A 27,996-nucleotide genomic window follows, 5' to 3' on the forward strand; every position below is an offset into this window, starting at 1 on the left:
GAAAAGCTGGGAATAATAGAGGGCAGGAGCAGGATGACTCTCTAGCCTTGAAGCCATTAAGACCTGATGAACTTCAAATTTGGGCTCATTCATTTGCTTGGGGTTGCTCTGAAAGTGTGAAGGCAGGCAGGAATGAAGTTTTTCAATCCTGTACACTCTCTTCTGAGCAATCAATTAAAGCAGTCTAAAACCCGCCTTTGAAATGGTAATCATTTCAAAATCTCAGCAAGGCAGTTAGGGATGGAGGGTAAAGAGAGGATGAACAAAAGCACGTAGACCTCCTGTAGACCTCTTCTACTCAGCTAACAAGCCTCAGTGCATGGCTTCTTTGCCAGCTCTGGCTCTTGCTGTTTCTACAGTGGCTAAGTCCCAGAATTTCTGGGACAGAGCTAATTGCAATTATTCTGTCCCATTTATCATCATGTCTGCCTTCATCCTTCTAAGACTCCATGTGCCATATTTTGCTTCTGAAAATATAGTCACCATAGCTCTGTTTCTTTGTGTTTGAAAACTCCCCAGAAAGCTACCTGCCATCTTTCTCTTCTGCTGTGATGGCTCCATACTCCCACATAAGCCAGAACTTAACCTTGGGCAGAAACACTCAGGCTTCTGATACCCTCAATTCCATAACTGCTACGTGCATATTAAAACTGTACATTTATTTATTTAATAATTTTATTTAATTGAGCACATACTCTGGCACATTTTTTTTTAAAGTGGCAGTACAAGTGGGTCTCATAGGGTACAATCAGAAAAAAAGTTGATGCTTTCCTCCCACTACCTGTTCAAACCTGTTCTGTGGACATGTTCTCCCTGAGCCTAGACACGAGCTAGAGCAGATGGCAACACTTTTCTGGTTACTCCAGGTTAATAAAAAATCCTTTGGCTGCCTCCAGTCTCCAGAACAGTCTTATTTCCAAATAATTAAAATGTCTAGGCCAGGTGCAGTGGCTCACTCCTGTAATCCCAGCACTTTGGGAGGCCAGGGCAGGCAGATCACAAGGTCAAGAGATCGAGACTATCCTTGCCAACATGGTAAAACCCCATCTCTACTAAAAATACAAACATTAGCTGGGCATAGTGGCACATGCCTGTAGTCCAAGGTACTTGGGAATCTGAGACAGGAGAATCGGTTGAACCTGGGAGGCGGAGGTTGCAGTGAGCCAAGATTGCACCACTGCACTCTAGCCTGGTGACAGAGCAAGACTCTGTTGTCTCAAGCAAAACAAAAAAAAGGTGTCTGGTCATGTGCAATTTAACTGTAACCAAAGCTTCTCCGCTAGCTAAGCTAGAACCTGCTGTTGGTAGGAAATGTTCTGTTCTTTCATCTCTTTTCCCACCTCCTCCTCACTCCCTTGCCCCTTCTAGCCTGTCTTGGGTTAAAGGAAAAGGGAGAATGTAGGGAAGGGGATAAGGAGTAGGAAAGGTCTTATTTGGCTGGCACCCAGCTAATACATTGGTTTTCTCTTGCTCTGGCAGACATTCAGAACTCATGCTCTCTGATCATTTGGTGGATGATCAAATCTGACTCTTGCATTACATGCTTTTGTGGAAGATTCTTTGGAGGTCCTTTCTGGAATACTAGTAATTCTTCCTGTGGTTTGGGCAGCAGTTGCTTATGTCATTTCCTTCAGGCCCTGGGAATACAGTGGGAATACAGGAGAATACACTCACCACTTCAGGCTGACCTTCTGGGCAGAATTGGAAATGGCTCCAGAAAAGAAGGGATGAGTCCCGGGTCAAGGCCCACAGGGTGGTGAGCAGAGTGTGGGCTGGATTTCAGGTCCACCTACAAGGGAGAGTTCCCGTAGATGTGACATGGTTTTGGCTTTGCCCATAGCCATGGCATCTCAGGTTAACTCATGCCCCAGTCCTCCTTGTTGCTCATCAAACACCTTGGGACAAGCTCTCTGAGAGGTCTCATTGAAGTCACTCTCACAAAGATTGACATGAGGAAAATCCCCCAACCTTTCTTTTTTGAAGATCAATGAGACATTGCTAACTTCTCCCTAGCTCCCGTCCTCTCTGGCCTCCCAGTGCCAGCCTCTTTGTGTCCTTGGGATGTTTGTTTGTGTTGCCATGTCTCCTGTAAGAGCACAGGTGGTCTGGAACCTCCCTTCAGAACATGGAACCCTTGCCAATTACTGTGGTGTTCTCAGCCTTTGAACCTCAGCTGAAATGAAAGCAGAAAAAGTCAAATTTTAACATTCTGTTACATGTTGTTTACTACAGTTTGACCAGAGCTTTTGACTCATAGAACCTTTTTTAAAAAATAAAAATCTGAATTTTTAGAGGGATTTTGCCCTTTTCAGCTTTCTGAGACTTCTAAATATATTGTATATAGAGCAGAACGTAGGGGTTTCCTCACACAAACTAATCAGCGTTATGTGGGAAAATGCTTAAGAACAGACTTGTGACTAGAAATAGACTTTAATTAAATGCACCAAGGTTATTTGGGAAGGGTGAGAACCTGGAAGATTTTTCTCTCTTCTCGTCATTTTTTTTCTGCTTTTTTAAAAAATACATGTTCCATGTTCCAACTTTCCTTTAGTGCGCCTAGACTGGTTCACAATCCTTATCTGCAATTCCAAAATCCAAAGAGCAATGGGGGAAAAAATGAAAACAATAATACATCTGCAAAAACTAAGGATTTTCTTTTCATAATTTAATGTACAAAATGAATTTAACCTGAACTGAAGTGAGGCTACGTAAAGCCTTTCTTTATCTCAGTAAGAACTTTCGAATGTTTTAGTGCAGAAATAATAACATGTTCTCTTATAAGCTGCCTCCTCCAACCCTACTGGAGATGTGATATAATATCTATTACATGCCCATACCATCATCTAAAAATCTAAAAATAAATTCAAATTCCATAATCCATCTGCCTCTAAGAGTTTTGGATGAGTGTTTATAAGTCTGTACTTTTGAAAAAGAAAAAATACAATCAACTTTGCTATTATTTTTCTTGTCTGACTAGCATCTCACTGCCTGTCTAACTCCTGCCTCTAATCTTTGTACAAACCACTCTTCCACCTCCCTGGCCCTTTATGTACTTCCTTTCATCAAGCAAAACTTACAACCTACCTCCTCCAGGTGGAGTTTCCTGATAGTTCAATATCTTTCTTCACCTAAATATCCAGTTTAGATTTGAAATACATGTTTTCCTGCATCAAACTAGTTTGGGTTTTAAAGAAACTTATTAATTTGTAATTCAGTGACTGCTCACCCAGCTGTCATTGTGGGGCTTTCGCCTCTTCCAAAGACCTCTCCTGATTTCTTCCAGGAGTTCCTAGATGATGTTCAACAAGCTTATGCCACCATGCCTCTCCTGTCCCCACACTCATTCTCAAAACCCACCGTGAATATAATTTATGGATAAAGCCACTCTTTTCTACTAAACTCTTTAGCACAGTCCTCTACTCCAGAAACAGACTAGAAGAATAGGGGGCAGAGCTCAAATTCTGCAGATTAATAGCCCTTATTCGCACATGGTCCTTTTGTGCATTGAATTTGAGAACTACTGGCTTAAACAATGACAGATCAATGGCAGTCACAAAATCTGAGAGATGTCAACAACAGCTACAGCCTTATGTAATTATGTTACGGTGTACCTCAGTCTTCATAATAAAGGCTAATTATTTTTAAGTAGCCTTTGTCCAACCTTGTATGCTTGCATAATAATTCATTTCATTCACCATTTAAAAATATTTTTTAGGCTGAGCATGGTGGCTTATGCCTGTAATCCCAGTACTTTGGGTGGCCAAGGAAGGAGGATCACTTGATGCCAGGAATTTTAGACACATCTGTGCAACATAGTGAGATGCTGTGTCTACAAAAAATAAAAAGTAAATTAGCCATGCATGGTGGCATGCATCTTTAATCCAGCAACTCAGGAGGCTAGGGCAGGAGGATGAGCTATGATCTCACCATTGCACTCTAGCACTTCAGCCTGGGTGGGTGACAGAGTGAGACCCTGTTTCTAATTTAAAAACACACACACATACACACACACACACTTTTTAAAACTATGCATGCATCCATGTCATGAAATTTTGAGATAGTCTTCTGACATGTCTGGCTACGTCCCTACTTCTCTCCTTTCTTCTGCTTTCACTTTCTCTCTTCCCTTTCTTACCTCCTTCTCCTATAAAACCATTTAGGATTCTTCTTGGTAGCTTAAGCATAACCTAAGGCATAATTAGGGATAGGAAATGTGAGTATATTATATTTGAGTGGTATAAAAATAACTACTGTAGGAATTCAGTCTATGGCTCTGCAGAATATCTTTCTTCTGCATCTCTGTTGCCACATGGACAAACATATTAAATGTCACAGTCAATATCTTTATTGTCACTAGGGGTGTGTAGTCCCCTAAAAAGATATGTCCACCTAGATCCTGTGAATGTGACCTTAGGTAAACACACAGAAAGCCCTTACAGATGTAACTAAGATCTCACGATGAAATCATTCCAGATTATCTGAGGGGGCCTAAATCCAATGACAAGTGACCTTATAAGAGGAGTAAAAGACACAGACAGAAGAGAAGAAAGTAAAGTGAATATGGAAGCAGAGACTGGAGTTGCCAGCACAACTCAGCCCCAATGGCCAGCAGACAGGAGAAGCTAGAAGAGACAAGAGAAGGATTCCCTGCTACAGCTTTTGGAGGGAGCATGCCAGTGCTGATAACTTGGTTTTGGACGTTTGGATTCCAGTACTGTGAGAGAACATATTTCTGTAGTTTTATGCTACCAAGTTTGTGGTAATTTGTTATGGTAGCCCTGGGAAATGAATACAAAGGGACTAGGAGTGACCAGCCCTGCCTATTCATGGGCATCCTCATCTGTCAGCTTAGAAGTGAAAATAATACTGCTATTCACAAATTTTGCCTATTTCGGATGCAACTATCAAAACAGAGAGAATCCTCACCAATGCAGGAAGAATGGATTTAACATATGGCTCCTGGAAAACGCTCATATAAAGAACAGTGGCTTCTGTAGAGGAAGTACTACCTAGTGTTCAAGAGTGTGGGCTACTGGAGTCAAATTTGAAACCTGGTTTGAATCCTGCTTCTCCCACTCATTAACCTTGAAACTTTGAGCATTTATCCTTTAGACTCTAGACTGGCACATAAGAGCTTAATAAATGTTAGCTCCTATGTAGCTCAAGTTCAGAGATTATTGTGTTTGCTCCATATGCCTGCTTATTTTTGCAGAATACAAATCTTCATTTACTTATCCCTCTCCATGGCTGAAAATGGCTACCCCAGTCCCAAAAATGAATGACCTTTTCATTCAAAATCCTACAGCAGCAATCAGAATCTTTTGGTCACTTAATTCAGTTTCTTGAAAGAGAGACTATGATGAATGTTCAAGCCAGTATGCACATTCGTGATAATTAGGCCAACCTTCCAGGGCGAGAAAGTTAAGTCTCTTTGGAAGGGATGAAGACAGGAAGGCCACGGCAAGCATTTCTAGTACATCGCAGCTTTTCACATTTTATATATTCAAATCTATTAATGTCTTCCTTCATAGTATACGCCTCCAATTCATGCTTTAAAAAGTATCTCTTACTTTGAGATTAGAAATTCACCCATTGCTTATTTTAGTTTTTTACTTTCCACATAAAATTTGAATTTATTTATCAGAATGGCACCTTGCTTTTCTCCAAGTAAGTAGCTATTTGTCCCAACATGACTTTTTGAATTGCTCATACTTTGCTCACCAATTTGAATATGAATACTGCTAACAATAATAGCATTTTCTGAATGCTTTCTATGTGCCAGAGTTTGTGCTAAGTATATTACTTGGGTTATTTCAGCTTGGTTATATTATTAACCACATATTACAGCTAAGAATTGGCATACTTGGGATTCATACCTGGGTCATCTGACTCTAGAGTTCATACTTTTAACTATTATGCTATTCTTATAAGTAATGTGGATCTATTTTTGTCTCAAACAATAAGGAAAATTATTGACATAACTAGAAGTCCAGATGTAGGGCGGGCTTCACAGTTGACTTGGCTGAAGCTCAATGTCCCCGTGATTCTCTTGGCTCTGCTCTCTTCCATGTGTGGCTTCATCCTCAGGCTGACAATGAGATAGCTGCAGCAGTTCCAGCCCCCATATCAACGCACAAACATGTGTCAGAAGGAAAAGAGGATTGCTACTCTCAGAAATTCTTCCAGAAAAGCAGGAACTCTTTGAGACACTCTAACAAAATGTTCTTCAAGTCTCATTGGTCTAAAATAAGCCACATGGCCATTCCTGTATCAATCATGAGTAAAAAGATTATATAGATTATATAAACTCACACCTACAGTTGGGAATGATGTCAGCTGTCTTTTGGATTAAATAGATTATATAAGCTCACACCTATAGTTAGGAATGATGTCAGCTGTCTTTTGGCACATGGGCTGCATAGAAGTGAGGAGAACTATCAATAAGAAATAAGTTCAGCTCTCAGATGCAGAAAACCTAAAATAATAGTGTATTCAATACGTTAAAATTTAGGCCAGACATGGTGGCTCATGCCTGTAATCCCAACACTTTGGGAGGCCGAGGCAGGTGGATCACTTGAGGTCAGGAGTTCAAGGCCAGCCTGGCCAGCATGGCAAAACCCCATTTCTACTAAAAATACAAAAATTAGCTAGGTTTGGTGGCTCATGCCTATAATCCCAGCTACTTGGGAGGTTGAGGCAGGAGAATCACTTGAACCTGGGAGGCAGAAGTTGCAGTGAGCTGAGATCACACCATTGCACTCCAGCCTGAGCAACAGAGCAAGACTCCATCTCAAAATAAAACCAAATAAGTTAGAATTTAAATCAAGTCTGAAATTAGGCAGTATGGCAGCTCCATGGTCACCCAGGTTCCTTTCTTCTATCTAAACTATCTAAACGTTTTTCCATCCTCAACACGTGACTTCTATTTCATTGTCCAAGAGAGCTCTGAAGCCACAGCCATGACATCCACCTTCAGACACCAAGAAGGACAAAGGAGGGAAGGAAGAGATGGACTTCTCCTTTTAAGGATGTGTCCCAACCTTGAAAACAAAACTAAAGACACATCAAAAAAGAGGAAAACACAGGCCAATATCCCTGATGAACATAGATACAAAAATCCCCAACAAAATGCTAGCAAACAGAACTCAACAACATTTTAAAGAATCATTCATCATGATCAAGTGGGATTCACCTCTAAGATGCAAGGATGGTTTAATATAAGCAAATCAGTAAATGTGATACATCACATCAACAGAATCAAAGATAAAAACTATATGATCATTTCAATAGATGATAAAAAAGCATTTGATAAAATGCAACATCCCTTCATGATAAAAAAAAAAAACCCTACAAACTGTGTGTAGAAGGGACATACCTCAACATGATAAAGGCCACATATGACAAATCTATAGCTAATATCTTACTGAACAGGGAAAAATTGAAAGCCTTTCCACTAAGATTTGGAATAATAATGCCAACTTTCACCACTTTTAGTCAACGTAGTACTGGAAGTTCTAGCCAGAGCAATTAGACAAGAGAAAGAAATAAAGGGCATCCAAGTTGGAAAGGAAGAAGCTAAATTATCCCTTTTTTGCAGATGACATAATCTTATATTTAGAAAAGCCTAAAGACTCCACCAAAAAACTCTTACAACTGATAAATTAATTCAGTAAAGTTTCCAGATACAAAATCAACATATAAAAATCATTTATATGTTGCATTTCTATACAACATATAAATGCTATCAAGTAGCTTTTCTACACACTAACAGTGATCAATCTAAAAAATAAAATAAGAGAGCAATCCCATTTACAATAGCTCCCCAAAAATAAAATACTTGGGAATAACCTTAATTAAATAAGTTAAAAATCTTAACAAGGAAAACTATAAAACACTGATAAAAGAAACTGAAGAAGACACAAAAAAATGGAAAGATATCCCATGCTGATGAACCAGATGAATTAATATTGTTAAAATAACCATACTATCAAAAGCAATATACAGATTTAATGCAATTCCTATTGAAATACCAGTGATATTTTTCACAGAAATAGAAAAAACAATCCCCAAATTTGTAGGGAACCAAAAGAGACCCCAAATAGCCAAAGCAATCCTGAACAAAAAGAACAAAGCTGGAAGTAATACATTACCTGACTTCAAAATATGTTTCAGGCTGCAGTAACCAAAACAGCATAACCCTGGCATAAAAACAGAAGCATAGAACAGTGGAACAGAATAGAGAACTCAGAAATAAATCCACTAACTTACAGCCAACTCATTTTCAATAAAGGCACCAAGAATATACACCGGGGAAAGGACAGTCTCTTTAATAAATGGTGCTGGGGGCCGGGTGCGGTGGCTCAAGCCTGTAATCCCAGCACTTTGGGAGGCCGAGGCGGGTGGATCACCAGGTCAAGAGATCGAGACCATCCAACATGGTGAAACCCCGTCTCTACTAAAAATACAAAAAACTAGCTGGGCATGGTGGCGTGTGCCTGTAATCCCAGCTACTCAGCAGGCTGAGGCAGGAGAATTGCCTGAACCCAGGAGGCGGAGGTTGTCGTGAGCCGAGATCGCGCCATTGCACTCCAGCCTGGGTAACAAGAGCGGAACTCCGTCTCAAAAAAAAAAAAATTAAATAAATAAATTAATGGTGCTGGGGAAACTTGGTATCCATATGCAGAATAATAAAACTGGATTCCCATCTTTTACACTGTATACAAAAATCAACTCAAAATAGATTACAGACTTAAATGTAAGACCTAAAATGATAAAACTACAAGAAGAAAATATTGGGAAAATGCTACAGGACATTGGTCTGGGCAAAAACTTTTTGAGTAAGACCTCAAAAGCATAGGCAATAAAAACAAAAATAGACAAATGGTATTATATCAAGCTAAAAAATTTCAGCACAGCAAAAGAAACAATTGACCAAATGAAGACACACCCACAGAATGGCAGAAAATATTTGCAAATTATCAATTTGATAAGAGATTTATAATCAGAATATGTAAGGAAGTCCAACTCAATAGCAAAAAAAAAAAAACTGATTTAAAAATAGGCAAAAGACATCAATAGATATGTCTCAAAAGAAGACATACAAATGGCCAAGAGGTACATGGAAACATACTTAGCATCACTAGTCATCAGGAAAATACAAATCAAAACTGCAATGAGATATCATCTTACCCCAGTTAGAATGTCTATTATCAAAAAGATAAAAAATAAGAAATGCATGCAAGGATGCAGAAAGAGAGAAATGCCCATTCACTACTGGTGAAAATAAAGTAGTATAGCCATTATGAAAAACATAGAGTTCTTCAGAAAACTAAACAGAACAGCATTATATAACCCAGAAATCCCACAGCTGGGTTGATACCCAAAAGAACAAAAAAAAAGGAAATCAGTATGTCAAAGAGATATCTGTACTTTCTCATGTTTTTTTTGCAGTACCATTCATATTAACCAAGATATGGAATCAGCCTAAGTGTTTATTAATGAATAAATAAAGAAAATGTGGTATACAGATACATGAAATATTGTTCAGCCATAAAAAGAATAAAATCCTGTCATTTGCAGCAACATGAATGGGCCTGGAGATCATTTTACTAAGTAGAATAAGCCAGGCACAGAAAGACAAATACTGCATGTTATCACTCACATGTGGGAGCTAAAAATAAGTAGAACTCATGCGGGTGGAGAATAGAATGGTGGCTACCAGAGGCTGGGAAGGGAAGAAAGTGTAGGATGAAGTTGGTCAATGTTTACAAAAATAGATCGAAGGAATAAGTCCCAGAATTTGAGAGTACAGTAGGGAAATTATAGTTAACAGTAATGTATATTCCAATAGGGCTAAAAGAGAAGAACTATAATGTTCCTAACACAAAGAAAAAAAAAGTTTTAGGTGTTGGATAGTCCAATTACTCTGACTTGATCATTATACAGTGTATACATGTATCAAAATATCACACATATCCCCAAATATGTTCAACTATGATATATCAATTAAAAAAAAAAAAAAACATGTCCCAGAAGTTACATGATACACTTCTGTTTACATCCCATTGGATAGAACTGAGTCACCTGACAACACCTGGCTGAGGGAAGCTGTGAAATGTGGACTTTATTCTAGAAGAATATGAGCCTGGCTACAAATCGGGGTTCTACTACTAAGGAAAAAGGGCAAATGATGTATTGAGAGAACACTAACAATCTCTGCAACAGGTAGAAACACGAACTCAATTGGAATTCTGGTAGAGAGTAAGAAAAGAGAACTAGGCCAAGTACAGTGGTCACGCCTGTGATCCTAGCACTTTGGGAGGCCGAGGTGGGCAGATCATGAGATCAGGAGTTTGAGACCAGCCTGGCCAACACAGCGAACCCCATCTCCACTAAAAATACAAAAATTAGGTGGGCATAGTGGCATGTGCCTGTGGTCCCAGCTACTCGGGAGGCTGAGGCAGGAGAATCACTTGAGCCCAGGAGGAGTGGAGGTTGCAGTGAGCTGAGGTTGCGCCACTGCACTCCAGCTTGGGCAACAGAGTGAGACTTCATCTCAAAAAAAAAAAAAAAAAAAACAGAGAGAGAGAGAACTAAACGCTGACTAGGTAGTAAGAATGTGTCCTGCTGCTCTGTTTGATTTATTGAACTAGTAAGTTACCCTGATGGCATCAGATACGAGGGGTGAATACCCTGTGTCACACATGCATTCCTGGAACTTGGCTCTGGAATCATTCCAACTCAGAACTCATAACTGAGAATGGGCTTGCAGCGGTTCCCTAAAGAGATAAGCTTGTATTTTTTTTACTTGTAAGAGCTCTTTGTTTACTGAGGATTGAGAATAAGTTTTTGTCTAATATGCTGCAAATGGTTCTGGTTTCTCATTAGCACTCTACCTTTATACTGATATTATCATAGTGGCATGCTTATTGTTTTGACATATAGAAATTTTACATCTTATGAAATATTCTTTGTCTTTACGTTTTTTTAACTTTTCTGTTAGAATGGTCTTTTCTATCCAAGGACCTAATAAATATTTACCTGTGTTAATTATCTTCTTCTACTAACTGAATTATTTTTGTGTCAGTGAGAAGTTACATTCTGCTGTTCATGTGATAAAAACCTGACAGCAGCTTAATGAAGAGAGATTCCTTTTTCTCAGCTAATAGTTTAAGGCTGGTGTGGTGGACTTACGATATCTTCAAGAATCTAAGGTCATTCCACATTTCTGTTCCACTATAATTAACATTAGCTTTCCCTAAAGTTCATAAACTGACTGCTACACTTCTAGCCATCACATCTGCGGTTCAGTAGGAGGAAAGGAAAAGGGCATAATGTAAAAGTTGCATGCCACCTGAATCCATCTAATTTATCAGGAAGTCCGTATCTTTCCTAGAAACCTCATCTGTTCTATTTCTCACTGGCCAGAACCACTATATCGCATGGCCAATTCAGGCAAGAAAATCTCAGAAAGATGAGCATTTTAGTATGATTATGTTGGGGTCCTGAAGAAATCTGACTCCAGTATTAAAGAAGGAGGAATGGGTATTGGATAGATAATACTGTTTATTATCATTTTCCACCTAGACTATTTTTTGCTATATGATATTTAAAAAGTTAATTTTTTCCAATTAGTTAATGCCTTTCTCAGCATCTTTATTAAATAAGCCATCCTTTCTTCATTGATTTGACATACAACATATTATATTTTGAACATATAGAAATTCCAATTCAGATAACTGCAGAGTGGCACCTGAAAGACCATCCTTCTCCAGATGACAGCTCTAAACTTTTGACAAAATATCGACAACAACCACTGAAAGCAGTGGAGATTAAGTAAGAGCAGACAGTAAATGGAGTGTTATTGACACTTGGAAGAAGGAATTAATAGTAGGCAAGTTTCCCAACTTTATAGCATTATGCCTAAGGGCAGTCCCAGTCAGTGTCTGAGATAGAAACCTGCCATCTTGCCAACATGAATAGCTAGAAGGAAGAGGTTGGGTTTACCATAGTAGCTGGAATGTAAAGGGGCATATAATGGAAAGGAGAGTCACAGTGGAGAAACACTGAATCCTGTACAGAAGCTCTGTCCAAATCTCTAGTTGTTCTCTGAACCATGCATGAGCAATGCTGAAACCAAGCATCCAAGTTAATATTCAAATAACTGAACAGAGATTTCAGCTGATACTTACTACAAGACACAGTTTCACCCAAGTTAACTGCTTACTTAAAAAAGAAAATCACCACTCTTTGGAGGAATGTGACAGAATCCAGGCACTGTACAATGTATCATTCACAATATCCAGGATACAATTCAAAATTTACACCCATAAAAGAATAGTAAGTATGACCCATACTTAGGAGGAAAGGCAATCAATGAATATCAATCTTAAAATGACCCAGACTCTAGAATTAGCAGACACAGATTTTAAAGCAGTTGCTACAACAATGCTCAGTAAAGAGTGTAGGGTCTCAGGTCACCTCTACTCTCCCCTCCTAAAAGGGATATTAATAATAGTTTGTACTATTAGGCAGATGTCCACATATTCTTCAAAAAAACTTGAGTCAGAATGAAGCAGTCTGGTGAGCATTTTTTTTAAAGTGGTTTTGGGTAGAAAGGCTAAGACAAGATTCTGCTTTGTTTTGTTTTCTCGAGACAGAGTCTCACTCTGTCACCCAGGCTGCAGTGCAGTGGCGTGATCTCAGCTCACAGCAATCTCTGCCTCCCAGGCTCAAGCAATTCTCCTGCCTCAGCCTCCCAAATTGCTGGGACTATAGGCATGTGCCCAGCTAATTTTTGTATTTTTAGTAGAGACAGGGTTTCACCATGTTGGCCAGGCTGGTCTTGAACTCCTGACCTCAAGTTATCTGCCCGCCTCAGCCTCCCAAAGTGCTGAGATTATAGGCATGAGCCACCATGCCCAACCAAGACAGGGGGTATTTAAATCCCTTTTGTGAAGAAAGTAAAACATATCCTTTCCATTGTCAACAGGTCACTGAGTTGGCAGAGAGCACTTGTCAAACCCTTGGATCCCAGCACTTGGGTCAGAGGTGGAAGAGTTAGCAGCTGTGAAATTACATGGCTCTGTTATAGCCCAGACTGTTTATCACCCTGACCAAATCCCTAACCAGTCCCTCTTCAATGAAGGCTGTCCTGTATCCCAACCCCACTCCATGCCTTTAACACCTTAATGTTCTTCTTTTCAGAATTCAATACAGCAGGATAATTTCCTTAGGGAATGTACAGAAACTAAGACTGCCTACTACAGATAAAGATCAGCTCTGTCAGAAGCTGAAATGGTCCACCTATTAACCCATTTCTTTAATCTATCATTTAGGAAAAGTGGCTTATCCAATGATTTCTGCCTATTCTGCAAGCAAGTTTGCTTTGGATGGGTTCTTCTCCTCCATCAGAAAGGAATATTTAATGGCCAAGGTCAATGTGTCAATCACTCTCTGTGTTCTTGGCCTCATAGACACAGGTAAGGTCGAGACTTTGGAATAATGACCTTCAGATGAACTGTCTGCCTTACCACTGCGGATAAACAAGGATGCTGAACTCCCTGACCTCAAGTGCAATGCACTAAGAACCAGTGCAGAAAGCACTAGCTCTCTCATTTGATGAGCATTTCTGTCACCAGTGGAGGCTCTGGCTACTCTTTATTTATTTATTTATTTGTTTGTTTGTTTATTTATTTATTTTGAGACAAGAGTTTTGCTCTTGTTACCCAGGCTGGAGTGCAATGGCGTGATCTCAGCTCACCGCAACCTCTGCCTCCTGGGTTCAAGCAATTCTGCTGCCTCAGCCTCCCAAGTAGCTGGGACTACAGGCGTGTGCCACCATGCCCAGCTAATTTTTGTATTTTTAGTAGAGACGGGGTTTCACCATGTTGACCAGGATGGTCTCGATCTCTTGACCTCGTGATCCGCCCGCCTCGGCCTCCCAAAGTGCTGGGATTATAGGCGTGAGCCACTGTGCCCGGCCGGCTCTGGCTACTCTTTACTCTCCTTTCCATGTTGATTACCAATGTCGCTGGGTGTCACCACATTCATCACTTTACCCTTTGCTGAACACCTTATGCCCTCAGGGATACTCAATGGCCATTACCTTTCTATATGAGCCTTACCGAGTACAAGTTTGTGTTTCTTAAAAGCATCACCAGTAATAAGATACACTGGTATCATGAACTCCTTGATGTGATGTGCTGAGAAGGGCACAACATCATTTTGTGAACTTCTTGCCAAAATGCATGACCCCACTCCAATCATAAGAGAACAATGAACAAACTCAAATCCAGGAAAATTTTACAAAACATTTGGTCAGTATTCTTCAAAAGTGTCAAGGCCATGAGAGACAAAGAAATACTGAAGAATTGTCACAGATTGAAGGAAAAATAGGAAGAAATTACTACTAAGTGGAATCCTGGATAAGATCCAGGAACATAAAACAGAACATTAGTGAAAAAATTAAGGCCTATAGTTTAGTTAATAATATTGTATCAGTTCCATTATTGTACCTGTCCTAAATTGTTGCACAATGGTTACGTGTGATGTTGCAACTAGGGGGAGCAGATATGGAATATAAGGGGGTACTGCATACAATTTTTACAACTTTTCTGTATGTCCAGATGCAAGTTTATCTAAAACATGTGGCAGACACTATAAGAACATGCTCTCTGAAGAGTAATTGAGTAGGAGTTAGAGAATTAGAGAAAGAGAGACTGAGGCCCAGAGGGACACAAGATAGGAATGGAGAAAGAAATTGTGCAAGGACATGAAAACTTGCAAGGGGAGAGAAGTGAAAGTGGTCAGTGGTAACTAGGGGGCAAAACCCTGGGTTCTTGCGTATCTCTTCCTTTCACAAAACAGATAGTCATTATCATACAGCACTCTGGTTTTGCCCACTGTCACTTCCCATTAGCTTCTGAGGTATTATGAGACTGCTATCCTCATTCTGCTCCCCCATATTACTTCTCCATCCCCAACCAAAATACCCAAGAAAGAAATATGATTCAGATCTCCCAAGTAATCACCTCTAACTTCCCCCACCAGTCTCCATACAGAAAGGCAAGGCCCCTACTAACACTAAGGCCTCTCTTTCCCAACAGACTCTAGTATACCCAGTTCCTCCATGTGCTCCCTATACAGCCTGTGAGGCTTGCAGAGCAAACCCTGACAAACAACCCCTGATAGCAAAGCAGTTGATGTCTCTAGGCTTTCCATCATGTAGACTATCCTAGTCTTGGATAACCCTACTCTTCCCTTGTAATTCTACAGACACAGCCATGAAGGCAGTTTCTGGGATAATCAATATGCAAGCAGCTCCAAAGGAGGAATGTGCCCTGGAGATCATCAAAGGGGGAGTTCTGCGCCAAGAGGAAGTGTATTATGACAGCTCACTCTGGACCACTCTCCTGCTGAGAAATCCATCCAGGAAGATCCTGGAATTTCTCCGTTCAACGAGTTATAGTACGGACAGATTGATAAACTAGGAACTCCCTGAGGGCTAGACATGCTGAGGGATCTTGGAACTGTTCTGTATCATATTTATCTGAGCTCTTATCTATGAAGACATCTTCCCAGAGTGTCCCCAGAGATAGGCAAGTCACGGGTCACACCTGACAATGGGAAGGAATTCCTCTAACATTTGCACAATGGAAATGTAATTATAATGAATGCCATGTACTGCTACAGCCTGCAGTTGTAAAATTATTAGTAACCATAGGTATAATTACCAGGTAGTTATATTAAATTTCTCTCTTATATATAATAATATGTGATGATTAATACAATATTAATTATAATAAAGGCCATGTAAACTTTATAAATTCATAACTGGTAGCTATAACTTGAGTTTATTCAGGATGGGTTCTTTAAAACCATAAACTATACAAATGAAATTTTCCAATATTCATTTCTTATTTTCTGAGTGGAAGAAATCACCCTAATCTTTGTTTGGTGGGGGATATTTTGTCTTTATCTTTTCTGTATGTTTCTGAGATTCTTCATGTTATTGCATATTGCTCCTCTGGGAAAGAAGACACCTTGACATAAGGCACTAGGGCAAACCCAGGAAAATGGAGGTTCCAGAAACTTGAGCCACAGACCCAATGCCCATTACAGCTCTCAAAGGACATCAAGCATCTGTACTTTACATGTGAACTCTAAACTCTACATTGGAAGTTTAGAGAGGGAGAGTTGGAGTTCAAATCCTGCCACTCACTCATTTAGACATTTATTCATTCAACAAATATTTAGTAAGCACTAACTCTAGGCATCAACTAACTATGATCAAATGGGAAACAAATTATCAGCACGATGAATGTTGGAAACGGGTTCTCAGTATCGCAAATAAGTCAACACTGAGACTATGGATAGTTCAGCAAGGCTAGTTTTACTTTCTGCAGAAAGGGTGCTGCTTAATGGCCACAAGAGCACACCTAACAAAGAGGACAGGAACATTTATAACCTGATGCAGCCACCCTACTGATGTAGGGACTTCACATTCTACACTTGACCCAATTGGCTAACAACTTAAAACTTTCCTAAAGAGGCAAGTGAAGATAGAAATAAGAAAAGAAGAAGTTAGTTACAAGATGATCAGGAAGTGCTACCAAATAAGGAATGGCATGGGCTATGACCTAGGCTCCCCAAGGCCTGTCCGGATATGCCATGCCATGCCAGTGTAAGCTAAAGTAGCTCACCAGGTTAGAGTATGGAATTAACAGTGAGCAAGGACGTTTAGTATGTGGAATGGCTATTCTTTAGTGTTTAAAATGAAACTCTGAAGAACTTCTCTATTTCTTACAATGAATAGCTCAGCAAAGCCCTATATTGATCAGGACCTAAGAAGTAAGAGACGACACCCTCATCTCTTAAAATTACCTCAAATTGGTAATTTTAGTAGCATTTAATAAAAAGAGGGGCAAGGCATAGAGAAATCACAAGAGATAGTGGTATCTCAGCATTAGTTGCAGCTGTTTCCACCCTAAGGCCCACAGGGACAAGAGGAAAGACCTGTTACCAGAAGCCCAAGATGGAAAGATCTGTATGGAGAGTACCACATGGCAGCAGCTGTGACATTCAGTTAAGAGATGCAGCCAGCCCACCAAGGATTGTGAAGGAGGTATCTAGGGAAACAAACACCCCAGCCTCACACTCTTCCCTCCCTCTGATCTCTGGTTAGTGTTTCTCATTAGCTGAACAGAGGGGCAATGGAGCAAATACATACAGACCATACAGGTCAGCTTCCCCATGTACAGAGCAGTTGGAAAAGGGTTGAAAGTGTTCTGGAAAAATGAATGTAGTATATCCATCAGGAACCCCAACACTCCCAAACATACAGCTTCCATGGTAAGTAATGCTGGAACATGAGACATGTGCCTGAAAGTGCAGAGAAATTTTCTTTTCCCACCTCTGAATCTAAACGGCTGGACAGCAGAACAAACTGGAATCTATTCAGCCTGCCAGCCAAATGGACAAAGGGCTGGATCTGAGCATGCTAATATGGCTGCACTTTTCTTAGAGTTCCTTCCAAGGCTATGCTCAGTGCAAGGGAGCAGGAGAGACCTGACTGCATCCATGTGCAAAAGCAAAACAAAACAAAAAGGGCCAAAAAAAATGTCGTCTGGTTTCTGACCTGAAATGCACCCATACCTGCAATATGGCCTAATGGATGTCTTGGTTTCTGATCAATCAGATTAACACTCTCAGTCTCTTGTAGAAATGAGACTCCTTCACAGTGAGAGGAAGTGCAGTAATTCCTTTACTCAAGGGTAGAGATAATATCAAAGCTGAATTAGAATTTGCCTGGGGAGAGGTTAAACCTCTTTCTAAATGAGATTTTCTTCAGAATCCAAAGGGGAAGATCTCAAAAAGTAGGTCTGAGAACTGAAACCATCTACACCCACATGGCTTATTATCTCCACGAACATGATTTTAACATTCCATTCTCTTTATCATCATGACTCTACTATTCCAAGAAACTCTTGCCAGCAAAAGTACATGTCGCAAACCCATTTAAAAGTGCTGAACTTTTCAATAGATGGCATCTAATGACTGGTACTCTTAAAGACTGCTTGGAACCCTTAGTTTGAAACCCCGGCTTCACTGTGCTCACCAATCTCCAACTATGGCATCACAATCCTTATCCAATTCAAATAAAATCACCATGCTGAAGTCTCACCTTTACCTAAATTTCAAAGCCCCATAAAGACCCTAACTTTACCCTCTCCACTCTCAGAATCTATTATGAGTCCATCAAGGCTCCAGCTTTGCCTTACTAACAGGTGTTTTGGTGGTCTTTTTTAGGGAGCCAGCATTCAACAAGTCCTTCCTAAGAAGTCCTCTCAAGGGTCCTCATCCAGCTCCTAACCTGGCTCCTTCTCCACTTAAATATCTGTACCGCTCTCTCAGGAGTGCCAGGGGTTCCAGTAGCTGGTTCCAATTTCAGTGGTACCAGCAGTACAATGGCCTTTGTCTTTGGACTAGCTCCACTTAAAAGAACCTAGCCTCCTAGCTCACTTTATCATGAGCTCAGAAATATACATTCAAGGATGTCCATTTTCACATCCTATGTGGAAGCCAGATGTGCATCACTCACTCCTCACTCACATTAACACAAAAATTCAGCAACTCTTGTAGATTCCTAAAGAAATTCTATTCTCACTGAAAGTATAAGTAAGCAAGGTAGCATTTGCAATAGGCAAGGTAGCATATCTCAGAGGGGAGAAGGACGACTAAGTTTACATTAATTCAGTGTGCATCATTTTTTGTTGTTGAGACAGGGTCTTGCTCCATCACCCAAGCTGGAGTACAGTGGCATGATCATGGCTCCACTGCAACCTTAAACTCCTGGGCTCAAGCAATCCTCTGGTCTCAGACTCCCAAGGAGCTGGGACTACAGGCACGTGCCATCATTCCCTGCTGATTTTTTAAAAATTACTTTTAGTAGAGATGAGATCTTGTTAAATTGTCCAGGTTGGTCTCAAACTCCTGAGTCAAACAATCTTCCCACTTCAGTCTCCCAAAGTTCTGGGATTATGGGCATGAGTCACTGTGCCTAGCCTGGTGTGCACCGTTTAACTCAAAAGATCCCCTTTGGCCATGTTGCCTTTAAAGTACTTCCTCTGGGCTTCCCGTCTTATGTGACTTTGACCCCTAGAGAATCCAGCCTCCCACCTCCTTCTTCTCCCTCATTATTTATTATGCATAGTTGATTCTGACTCTAGTTTGAGGCTACCCAGCAATGTCTTTTTTTTTTTTTTACTTTAGGTTCTGGGGTACATGTGCAGGTCATGCAGGGTTGTTGCATAGGTGCATACATAACCAGGTGGTTTGCTGCCTCTACTCCCCCTTTGACTATATCTGGCATTTCTCCCCATGTTATCCCTCCCCACCGCCTGCTGTCCCTCCCCTAGACCCCCTGCCAACTGCTCCCAGTGTGTGATGCTCCTCTCCCTGAGTCCACATGTTCTCATTGTTCAACATCCACCTATGAGTGAGAACATGCGGTATTTGGTTTTCTGTTCTTGTGTCAGTTCCAGCAATGTCTTTTTTAACAAAAATAGTCTCTTCCCACCAAGAAATTCTTGTACTAATTGTTAGGAAAATAAAACCTCCACCAAATATTACATCTGTAGTAACCAAGACAATTGAAAACAACATTAATGTCTACCCATAGGGAAATGTTTCACTTATAGGGCATCAATATTAAGAAATCACTCTGTCATGGTAACAAGGGATCAAGTGAATTTATATATAAATACATGGAAGGAATTCCAAGGCATACTATTAGGTGTATAAACCAAGTTGCTTACAAATATACATAATATAATTCCTTTTATGTTAATAAGTTATGCAAACACACAAACACACACACACACACACAGAATGAGAAAGTGTGGATTCCATGTGAATGGACTGGGGAAGCTAACTAGTATAAGACACTATTCTAAGACCTGAGAAAATTAGAAATGACTTTCTTCCAAGGAATAGATCTGTGATTCTCAAACTGGCAGTGTTGTGAGTTGAACTGTGTCCCCGCAAAAGACATTACAGTGCTAATCCCTAATACCTCAGAACATGATTTTATGTGGAAACAGATCATTCCAGATATAATTACTTAGGTTAAGACAAGGTTGCACTGGATTTGGGTGAGCAATATGACTAGTCATTAAAAGAAAAAGGCCCCATAAAGGCAGAGACACACAGAGACAACACCTTGTGATGGCAGAGGCACATACAAGTGATGCAGCTGCAGGCCAAAGAACCCCATTAGAAGGCAAGACGAGGCAAGGAAGCATTCTCCCCTACAGGCTGCAGTAGAAGTGTGGCCCTGCCAATAATTTGATTTCAGTCTTGGAGCCTCCGGGACTGTGGATCAATAAATTTCTACTGTTTTCCACTGCATTTGTGGTACTTTCTTTGGCAGCCCTAAGAACCTAATCCCTGTATCCCTAATATAGGGATATGTACCTCTTGCCTTGCTTCCCTTGGTGGCCCAAGATAATGATGTTATCATAGTGTCCTGATTATGATGTTATCATAATCTTGGACCACCAAGGGGAGCAAGGCAAGGGGTACATATCCCTTGACTCGGAATTTCACAAACTTGACATACAAATGTGATCTAATTAAAACAGAATCAAGTCATACTTCCATCAAAACCTATAATTATCCCATTTCATTCTGAGTAAAGGCAAAGTCCTTACAGTGACCTACAAATCTTACATGATCTGGGTCCTCATTGGCTCCAAGACTGCATCTCCTTCTCTTCTCCCATCCTTCCTCAAGCACTCTAAGAGGTCTTTCTTGGCCTCCTACCTATTCCAGACCATGCCAAATATGCTTCCACTTCTCCACAGCACATGCCCAGCTGCCTTACTTCCTTCAGATTCATTCAAAAAAGTTGCCTTTTCATGGGCTAAGGACATGAATAAACAATTCTCAAAAAAGAAGATATACAAATGGCCAATAAACACGTGAAAAATGCTCAACATTGGCTGGACACAGTGGCTCAAGCCTGTAATCCCAGTACGTTGGGAGGCAGAATCAGGTGGATCATCTGAGGTCAGGAGTTTGTCAGCAGCTTGGCAAACATGGTGAAACCCCATCTCTACCAAAAATACAAAAAAAGTAAGGCGTGGTGGTGCATGCCTGTAATCCCAGCTATTCAGGGGGCTGAGGCAGGACAATCACTTAAACCTGGGAGGCAGAGGTTGCAGTAAACTGAGTTTGCGCCACTGCACTCCAGCCTGGGCAATGGAGCAAAACTCTGTCTCAAAATAAATAAATAAATCAATAAATAAGAAAAAGAAAAAATGTGACAGTGCTTTGGAGATCGATCCAAGATGGCCGACCACTAACAGGATTGTAGCTCCCAGTGAAAGCTCAGAGAAGGAGACAACGCCACATCTTTAGACGAATTTTCATCACTCACCGATTAGCCGATTCCCAGTGGAGGAGCCCCATGGGTCGCCAGCGCGACTCTTGTGGCCGCTGCAGCGGTTTTTCCGGCGTCTCGGCAGGGCAGCTCTTCATGCAGAGCCAACGGGACTGCTTCCCCTACTAACCGGAGTTTGGAGCTCCGGGAAGTCAGAGCCGCTTGTTGTGGACTCAAGAGGGAAGCCAGACCAGAGTTTCCCGGGCAGAAGAGCACCATCAGTCTTATCGCTGCTATTTAGGCTGCCACAGTGGGTTGCTCGGATCCCAGCACTGGGAATCAATAAGTCAGACGTCGACTCAGAAACCTAATTAGAAAGGCGGTTCATCTACAATGAAGGGAAAAAAACAGCCTAAGAAGGCCGAGTATACTCAAAATCAGAACCCATCAGCAACGGAACAAGCCCTGATGGAAAAGGACTCATCAGCAACCGAACAAGCCCTGATGGAAAAGGACTCATCAGTAACGGAACAAGCCCTGATGGAAAAGGACTGTGCTCCATTATCTGAAGTAGGCTTTAAAAGGTGGATGATAAGAAACTTCTGGGAGTTAAAGGAACTTGTTCTAACCCAATGTAAAGAAACTAAGAACTTGGAAAAAAGGTTCGAAGAAATGTTGAAAAGAATAGACAATATAGAGAGGAATACAAATGAACTTATGGAGTTGAAAAATACAACACGAGGGAGGGATAGCCTGGGGAGAAATGCCAAATGTGGGTGAAGGGGAGAAGAAAAGCAAAGCACACTGCCATGTGTGTACCTACGCAACTGTCTTGCATGCTCTGCTCATGTACCCCAAAACCTATAATCCAATAAAAAATTAAAAAAAAAAAAAAAGAAAAATACAACACAAGAACTTAGTACTTAGTGAAATATGTACAAGCTTAAACATCCGAATGGATCAAGCAGAAGAAAGGGTATCAGAGGTCGAAGACCAACTTAATGAAACAAAACGACAAGACAAGAATAGAGAAAAAAGGATAAAAAGGAATGAGCAAAGTCTCCAAGCAATATGGGACTATGTGAAAAGACCTAATATACGCTTGATTGGTGTACCTGAATGTGACGGAGAGAATGAATTCAAGCTGGAAAATACTCTCCAGGACATTATTCAGGAAAATTTTCCTAATTTAGCAAAGCAGGACATTATTCAACCCCAGGCAATACAGAGAACACCACAAAGATATTCCTCAAGAAGACCAACCCCAAGGCACATAATCGTTAGATTCACCAAGATCGAAATGAAGGAGAAAATATTAAGGGCAGCCAGAGAGAAAGATCAAGTTACCCATAAAGGTAAGCCTATTAGGTTTACAGCAGATCTCTCAACGGAAACCCTACAAGCTAGAAGAGAGTGGGGGCCAATATTCAATATACTTAATCAACAGAACTTTCAGCCCAGAATTTCATATCCTGCCAATTTAAGCTTTACATTTGAAGGAAAAATAAAATCTTTTAGGAACAAGCAAGTACTCAGAGATTTTATTACCACCAGGCCTGCTTTACAAGAACTTCTAAAAGAAGCATTATACACAGAAAGGAACAACCAGTATGACCCTTTCTAAAAATACACCAAAAAGTAAAGAGCATTACCATAAAGAAGAATTTTTATCAACAAAAGGACAAAATAGCCAGTTAATATCAAATGGCAGCAACCCTAAATTTAAATCGTCCAAATCTCCCAATCAAAAGATACAGACAAAATCTAACGGTATATCCAAAGATATACATAGCCTCAAAATAAAGGGTTGGAAAAAAAAAAAACGTACCAACCAAATGGAGAGCAAAAATAAATAAATAAAAAGCAGGAGTTGCAATTTTCACATTTGATAAAATAGATTTCAAAGCTATAAGGATACAAGGGTAAAAGGATTAATGTAATAATAAGAGATCTTAACACCCAGATACATAAGACCCATAATGAGATTTAGATTCAACAAGACAGAAAATTGATAATGATATCCGGGACTGGAACTAAGATCCAGAACAAATAAAGTCAATAGAGCTCTCCATTTTAAACACACAAAATATACATTATCCACAAAATCTAACGATATATCTAAAGATATACAAAGACTCAAAACAAGGGGATGGAAAAAAACTCACCAACCAAATGGAGAGCAAAAATAAATAAATAAAAAGCAGGAGTTGCAATTCTCACACTTAAAAAAATAGATTTCAAAGCTACAAGGATGCAAGGGTAAAAGGATTAATGTAACAATAAGAGATCTTAACACCCAGATACATAAGACACATAATGAGATTTAGATTCAACGAGACAAAAAATTGATAACGATATCCAGGACTTGAACTCAGAGCCAGAACAAATAAACACAATAGAGGTCTTCATTTTAAACACATAAAATATGCATTAACCACTTTAAACACTCAAAATATTGATCGGCCATTATTGAAACTCATTTTAGGAATGAAGTAATATTCCTTTTTCCCTCTTTTTCTTTTTTTCCCCTTGTTTTTCTCTTTTTCCCTCTAAAAAGAAAAAAAGAAAAAAAGAAAAGAACTGGGTGCTGAAGAAACTCGAGGGGCAGTTATAAGGATGAAGTATGGTATAGAAATGGTTAGTGCTGGCTGGGTATAGTGGCTCACACCTGTAATTCCAGAACTTTGGGAGACCAAGGCGGGCGGATCACGAAGTTCAGGAGTTCAAGACCAGCCTGGCCAACATAGTGAAACCCTATCTCTACTAAAAAATACAAAAAATTTAGCCGGGCATGGTGGCAAGCGCCTGTAATCTCAGAAAGAAAAAAAAAAAAAAAAAAAAGAGAAATGAGACAGTGCTTTATTCACCACCACACCCTCAGGGCCTAGCGCGGTGCCTGCCATAGAGCCAGTGCTTGAGAACATGGCCTGAGTTAATGAGTGAGTGAGGGATAGGATGCGGGAGAATCCAGACAGCAAAGAACTGTGCTGAGATGGTGCCAGGCCTGCCTGGATGCCTCCGGAGTGCAGGGTGTTCGGAGATTTTAATCCTTAAATCCTTTAGATTATAATCTCCCAGAGAGCAGGGTGGCCACAGTCTACACCACATATGCACTTCCCAGTAGCTGGAGACAGCTGAGAACAGGCATTAAGGAAGGCTGGGGGCATCACATCCAGCCTCCTGCCCCTCTGTGCCCCTTCAAACGAACAGATTCTTTTCTCTCCCACAGAAAAAAAAAAAAAAAAGAAAGAAAAGAAAAAATGTTCAACATCTCTAATGATCAGGGAAATGCAAATCAAACCACAGTGTGGCATCACGTTACTCCTGTAAGAATGGCCATAATCAAAAAATCGAAAAATAATAGATGTTGGCATGAATGCAGTGAACAGGGAACACTTCAACACCACTGGTGGGAATGTAAGCTGGTGCAACCACTATGGAAAACAGTGTGGAGGTTCCTTAAAGAACTAAAAGTAGAACTACCATTTGATCCAGCAATTCCGCTACTGGGTATCCACCCAGAGGAAACTAAGTTATTATACAAAAATGATAGTTGCACATGCATGTTTATAGCAACACGACTCACAATTGCAAGAATATGGAACCAACCCAAATGCCAATCAGTCAACCAGTGGATAAAGAAACTGTGGTATATATATATATATATATATATATATATATATATATATACAACAGAATACTACTCATCCTCCAAAAGGAATGAATTAATGGCATTCACAGAAACCTGGTTGAGATTGGAGACTATTATTCTAAATTGAAGTAAATCAGGAATGGAAAACTAAATATCATATGTTCGCTCATAAGTGGGAGCTAAGCTATGAGGATGCGAAGGCTGCTCATAGAATGACACAATGGACTTTGGGCACTTAAGGGACAGGGTGGGAAGGGGCTGAGGGATAAAAGACTACAAATTGGGTGCAATGTATACTGCTCAGCTGATTGGGTGCACCGAAATCTCACAAATCACCGCTAAAGAACTTACTCATGTAACCAAACACCACCTGTTCCCCAATAACCTATGGAAATTAAAAAAAAAATGTTTAAGTTGCCTTTTCAATGACGCATTCCTTAGCCACCCTTAAATAAAATTTCAAACCCACCCTGAAATGTCCTTTTTATTTTGTTTTTTTGAGACAGGGTCTCACTCTGTTGCCCAGGCTAGAGTGCCATGATGCAATCACAGCTCACTGTAACCTCTACCTCCTGAGCTCAAGCAATCCTCCCACCTCAGCCTCCAGAGACATGGGACCACAGGCATGTGCCATCATACTCAGCTAATTTTTGTATTTTTTTGCCATGTTGCCCAGATTGGTCTCAAACTCCTAAAGTCAAGCAATCTACTTGCCTTCGCTTCCCAAAATGCTGGGATTACAGGTGTGAGCCACTATGCTCACCCTGCCCTGAAATATTATGTCTGCCTTCTGGCTTTTTTTTCTCCTTATTACTATTATCCATATTGTTGCTCATTTATCTTTTTTATCTGTCCTCGCCCCAGTTACTATGGTGACATAACAAATCATCCCAAAACTCAGTGGCTTAAAACATAAAACAACATTCGCTTCACTCCCAAATCTGTAGTCTAAGCAAGGCTCAGCAGGGATAATTTCTGCTCCACTTGGCAAGACTGGGTGGCTCAAAGATCAGGAGCTAGAATCACCTAAAAGAGTGATTGTGCCTACCCTGGGAAGACAGGAACAGCTGGACTCTACAACAAGTAGTGCACCTTAGATGCCTGGCACTTTCAGCACCTGGAGCAAGGAGGGCACAGTGGAAGTCTCTCTCTCTCTCCACATGGTCACTTGGAGTGGCAGCTTCAGGCTTGCCAGACTGCGTGGAGGACCTGAGATCTCCAAAGGCAAGTGTCCCGAGAAAGAGCCCGGCAGAAGCTATATTGCCTCTTATAACTGACCATATACTTCTGATCAAAGCAGTTCTGAAGATGCACCTCATTTCAAGAAAAGGGAATATGGACCCCACCTGTTGACAGAGGAGTGTCATTGTCACATTGTAAGAAGAGCATGTGGGATGGATGGGTTACAGATTGCTGTGGCCATCTTTAGAAAGTACCATCTGTGCCACAGTCCCCCTGCTAGAATGTTGGTTTCATGAGAGCAAGAGTTTTGTCTGTTTAGTTCAGTGTGCCCCCAGCACCTAGGGGCATGCCTGGCATATACATGTGAGCCATATAAGATCAGGAGGTATCAAGATGAAATTGATAAACTGCTGTGCCAGGCCCAGAATCGAGAGCTTTTGAGGGTGATATAAGCACAGCAAGAAGCCAGGTTTGCAGGAGCCAAGGCCCTGCAGATTGTCAAGAGGACATGGGAAGGCTGATTAGGAGGTGAGGAATTGGGCCGGGCACGGTGGCTCATGCCTGTAATACCAGCACTTTGGGAGGCCGAGGCAGGTGGATCACGAGGTCGAGAGATCGAGACCATCCTGGTCAACATGGTGAAACCCCGTCTCTACTAAAAATACAAAAAATTAGCTGGGCATGGTGGCGCGTGCCTGTAATCCCAGCTACTTAGGAGGCTGAGGCAGGAGAATTGCCTGAACCCAGGAGGCGGAGGTTGCAGTGAGCCGAGACTGCGCCATTGCACTCCAGCCTGGGTAACAAGAACAAAACTCCACCTCAAAAAAAAAAAGGAGGTGAGGAAATGAGTGTGGAGACAGAAACACGGTCAGATGACAAATTGATAGCCAAAGTCAAGTTAAAATTAGTTTTTTGCATCAGTCTGAACATTTAAGAGTTCTCTTTTGAACTCAAATGTTCTGAAAAAAAAAAAGGAAAAACATACAAAAATAAAGAGTTCTCCTTGGGCCCTAAGATACCATAGGTTTCTGCCTGTGTTCAGGATAAAGCGGCCTTTCTCTGATTCTGCTAACTTAGGGCTTATTTACTCCTTCATGGCATAGGGGAGCAGATGATATGAAAACTAATAGCCGTTATCTATGAGTTAATATTAAACTAAACTTTTGGTCTTTTCCAGGGTTGTGCTGGTAAATGTTTAACAGCTAACTCTTCAGAAAAAGAAGAAACAAAGCCTTAATTTTCTGATTTGTAGCATTTGCCTGTATCTATGGTATAGACTCACTGTGGCCAACTGAGAGTCACCAACAGGACATCACTGCGTGAGGACTGGGAAGAGACGGGCACCCCCAGCTCTCTCAGCCTGTTCCTGGCTCCAGCACATCCTCATGACTTTCACTTTCCACCTTCCTCACAGAATTCATTACTCTTAAGGAGACAGTTCACTCTCTCCTCCTCCAGGACTTAAAATCAGACTCTGATAACATGAGTCAAATTGGCTTTTTTTTTTCCGGTTAGTAAGCATGGTCAAGCTGACTAGCAGCAACAAGACATCTACATTCTATAACACCACTCCCAGGGAAGGAGATGCAGCAAGGCCTCCTGAACACATGGGATGCTCACACTTCCATTCTAAGGGCATCAGCATCCTGCATGAAGTCAACAGCCTCCACCGAAGTGTCAGGAAGCCCTGCAGTCATGACTTTCAAGTTTGTTAGCGCTGCATTCCCCTGGCAGTAACAGAAAACCCAACTGTCTGACAGTGGCTGAATCAGGAAGAGAT

General features: G+C 40.8%; 2 protein-coding genes across 3 annotated transcripts in view; one reads left to right on the forward strand and one right to left on the reverse strand.

Moving 5' to 3' along the window:
• Positions 1 to 15,831, forward strand: part of HSD11B1 (hydroxysteroid 11-beta dehydrogenase 1) — a 54,792-nt gene extending 38,961 nt beyond the window's left edge. Inside the window, exons 6-7 of the mRNA XM_054248243.2 lie at positions 13,338 to 13,481; positions 15,277 to 15,831. Coding sequence (XP_054104218.1) covers positions 13,338 to 13,481; positions 15,277 to 15,491 — 359 coding nt within the window. The 3' untranslated portion in view covers positions 15,492 to 15,831. The remainder of the gene's footprint in view (positions 1 to 13,337; positions 13,482 to 15,276) is intronic.
• LAMB3 (laminin subunit beta 3) overlaps positions 1 to 27,996 on the reverse strand; it is a 200,527-nt gene that overhangs the window by 126,572 nt on the left and 45,959 nt on the right. The window lies entirely within an intron of this gene.

Source organism: Callithrix jacchus, chromosome 19 (assembly GCF_049354715.1).
Source record: "Callithrix jacchus isolate 240 chromosome 19, calJac240_pri, whole genome shotgun sequence".
NCBI classification, from domain to species: domain Eukaryota; kingdom Metazoa; phylum Chordata; class Mammalia; order Primates; family Cebidae; genus Callithrix; species Callithrix jacchus.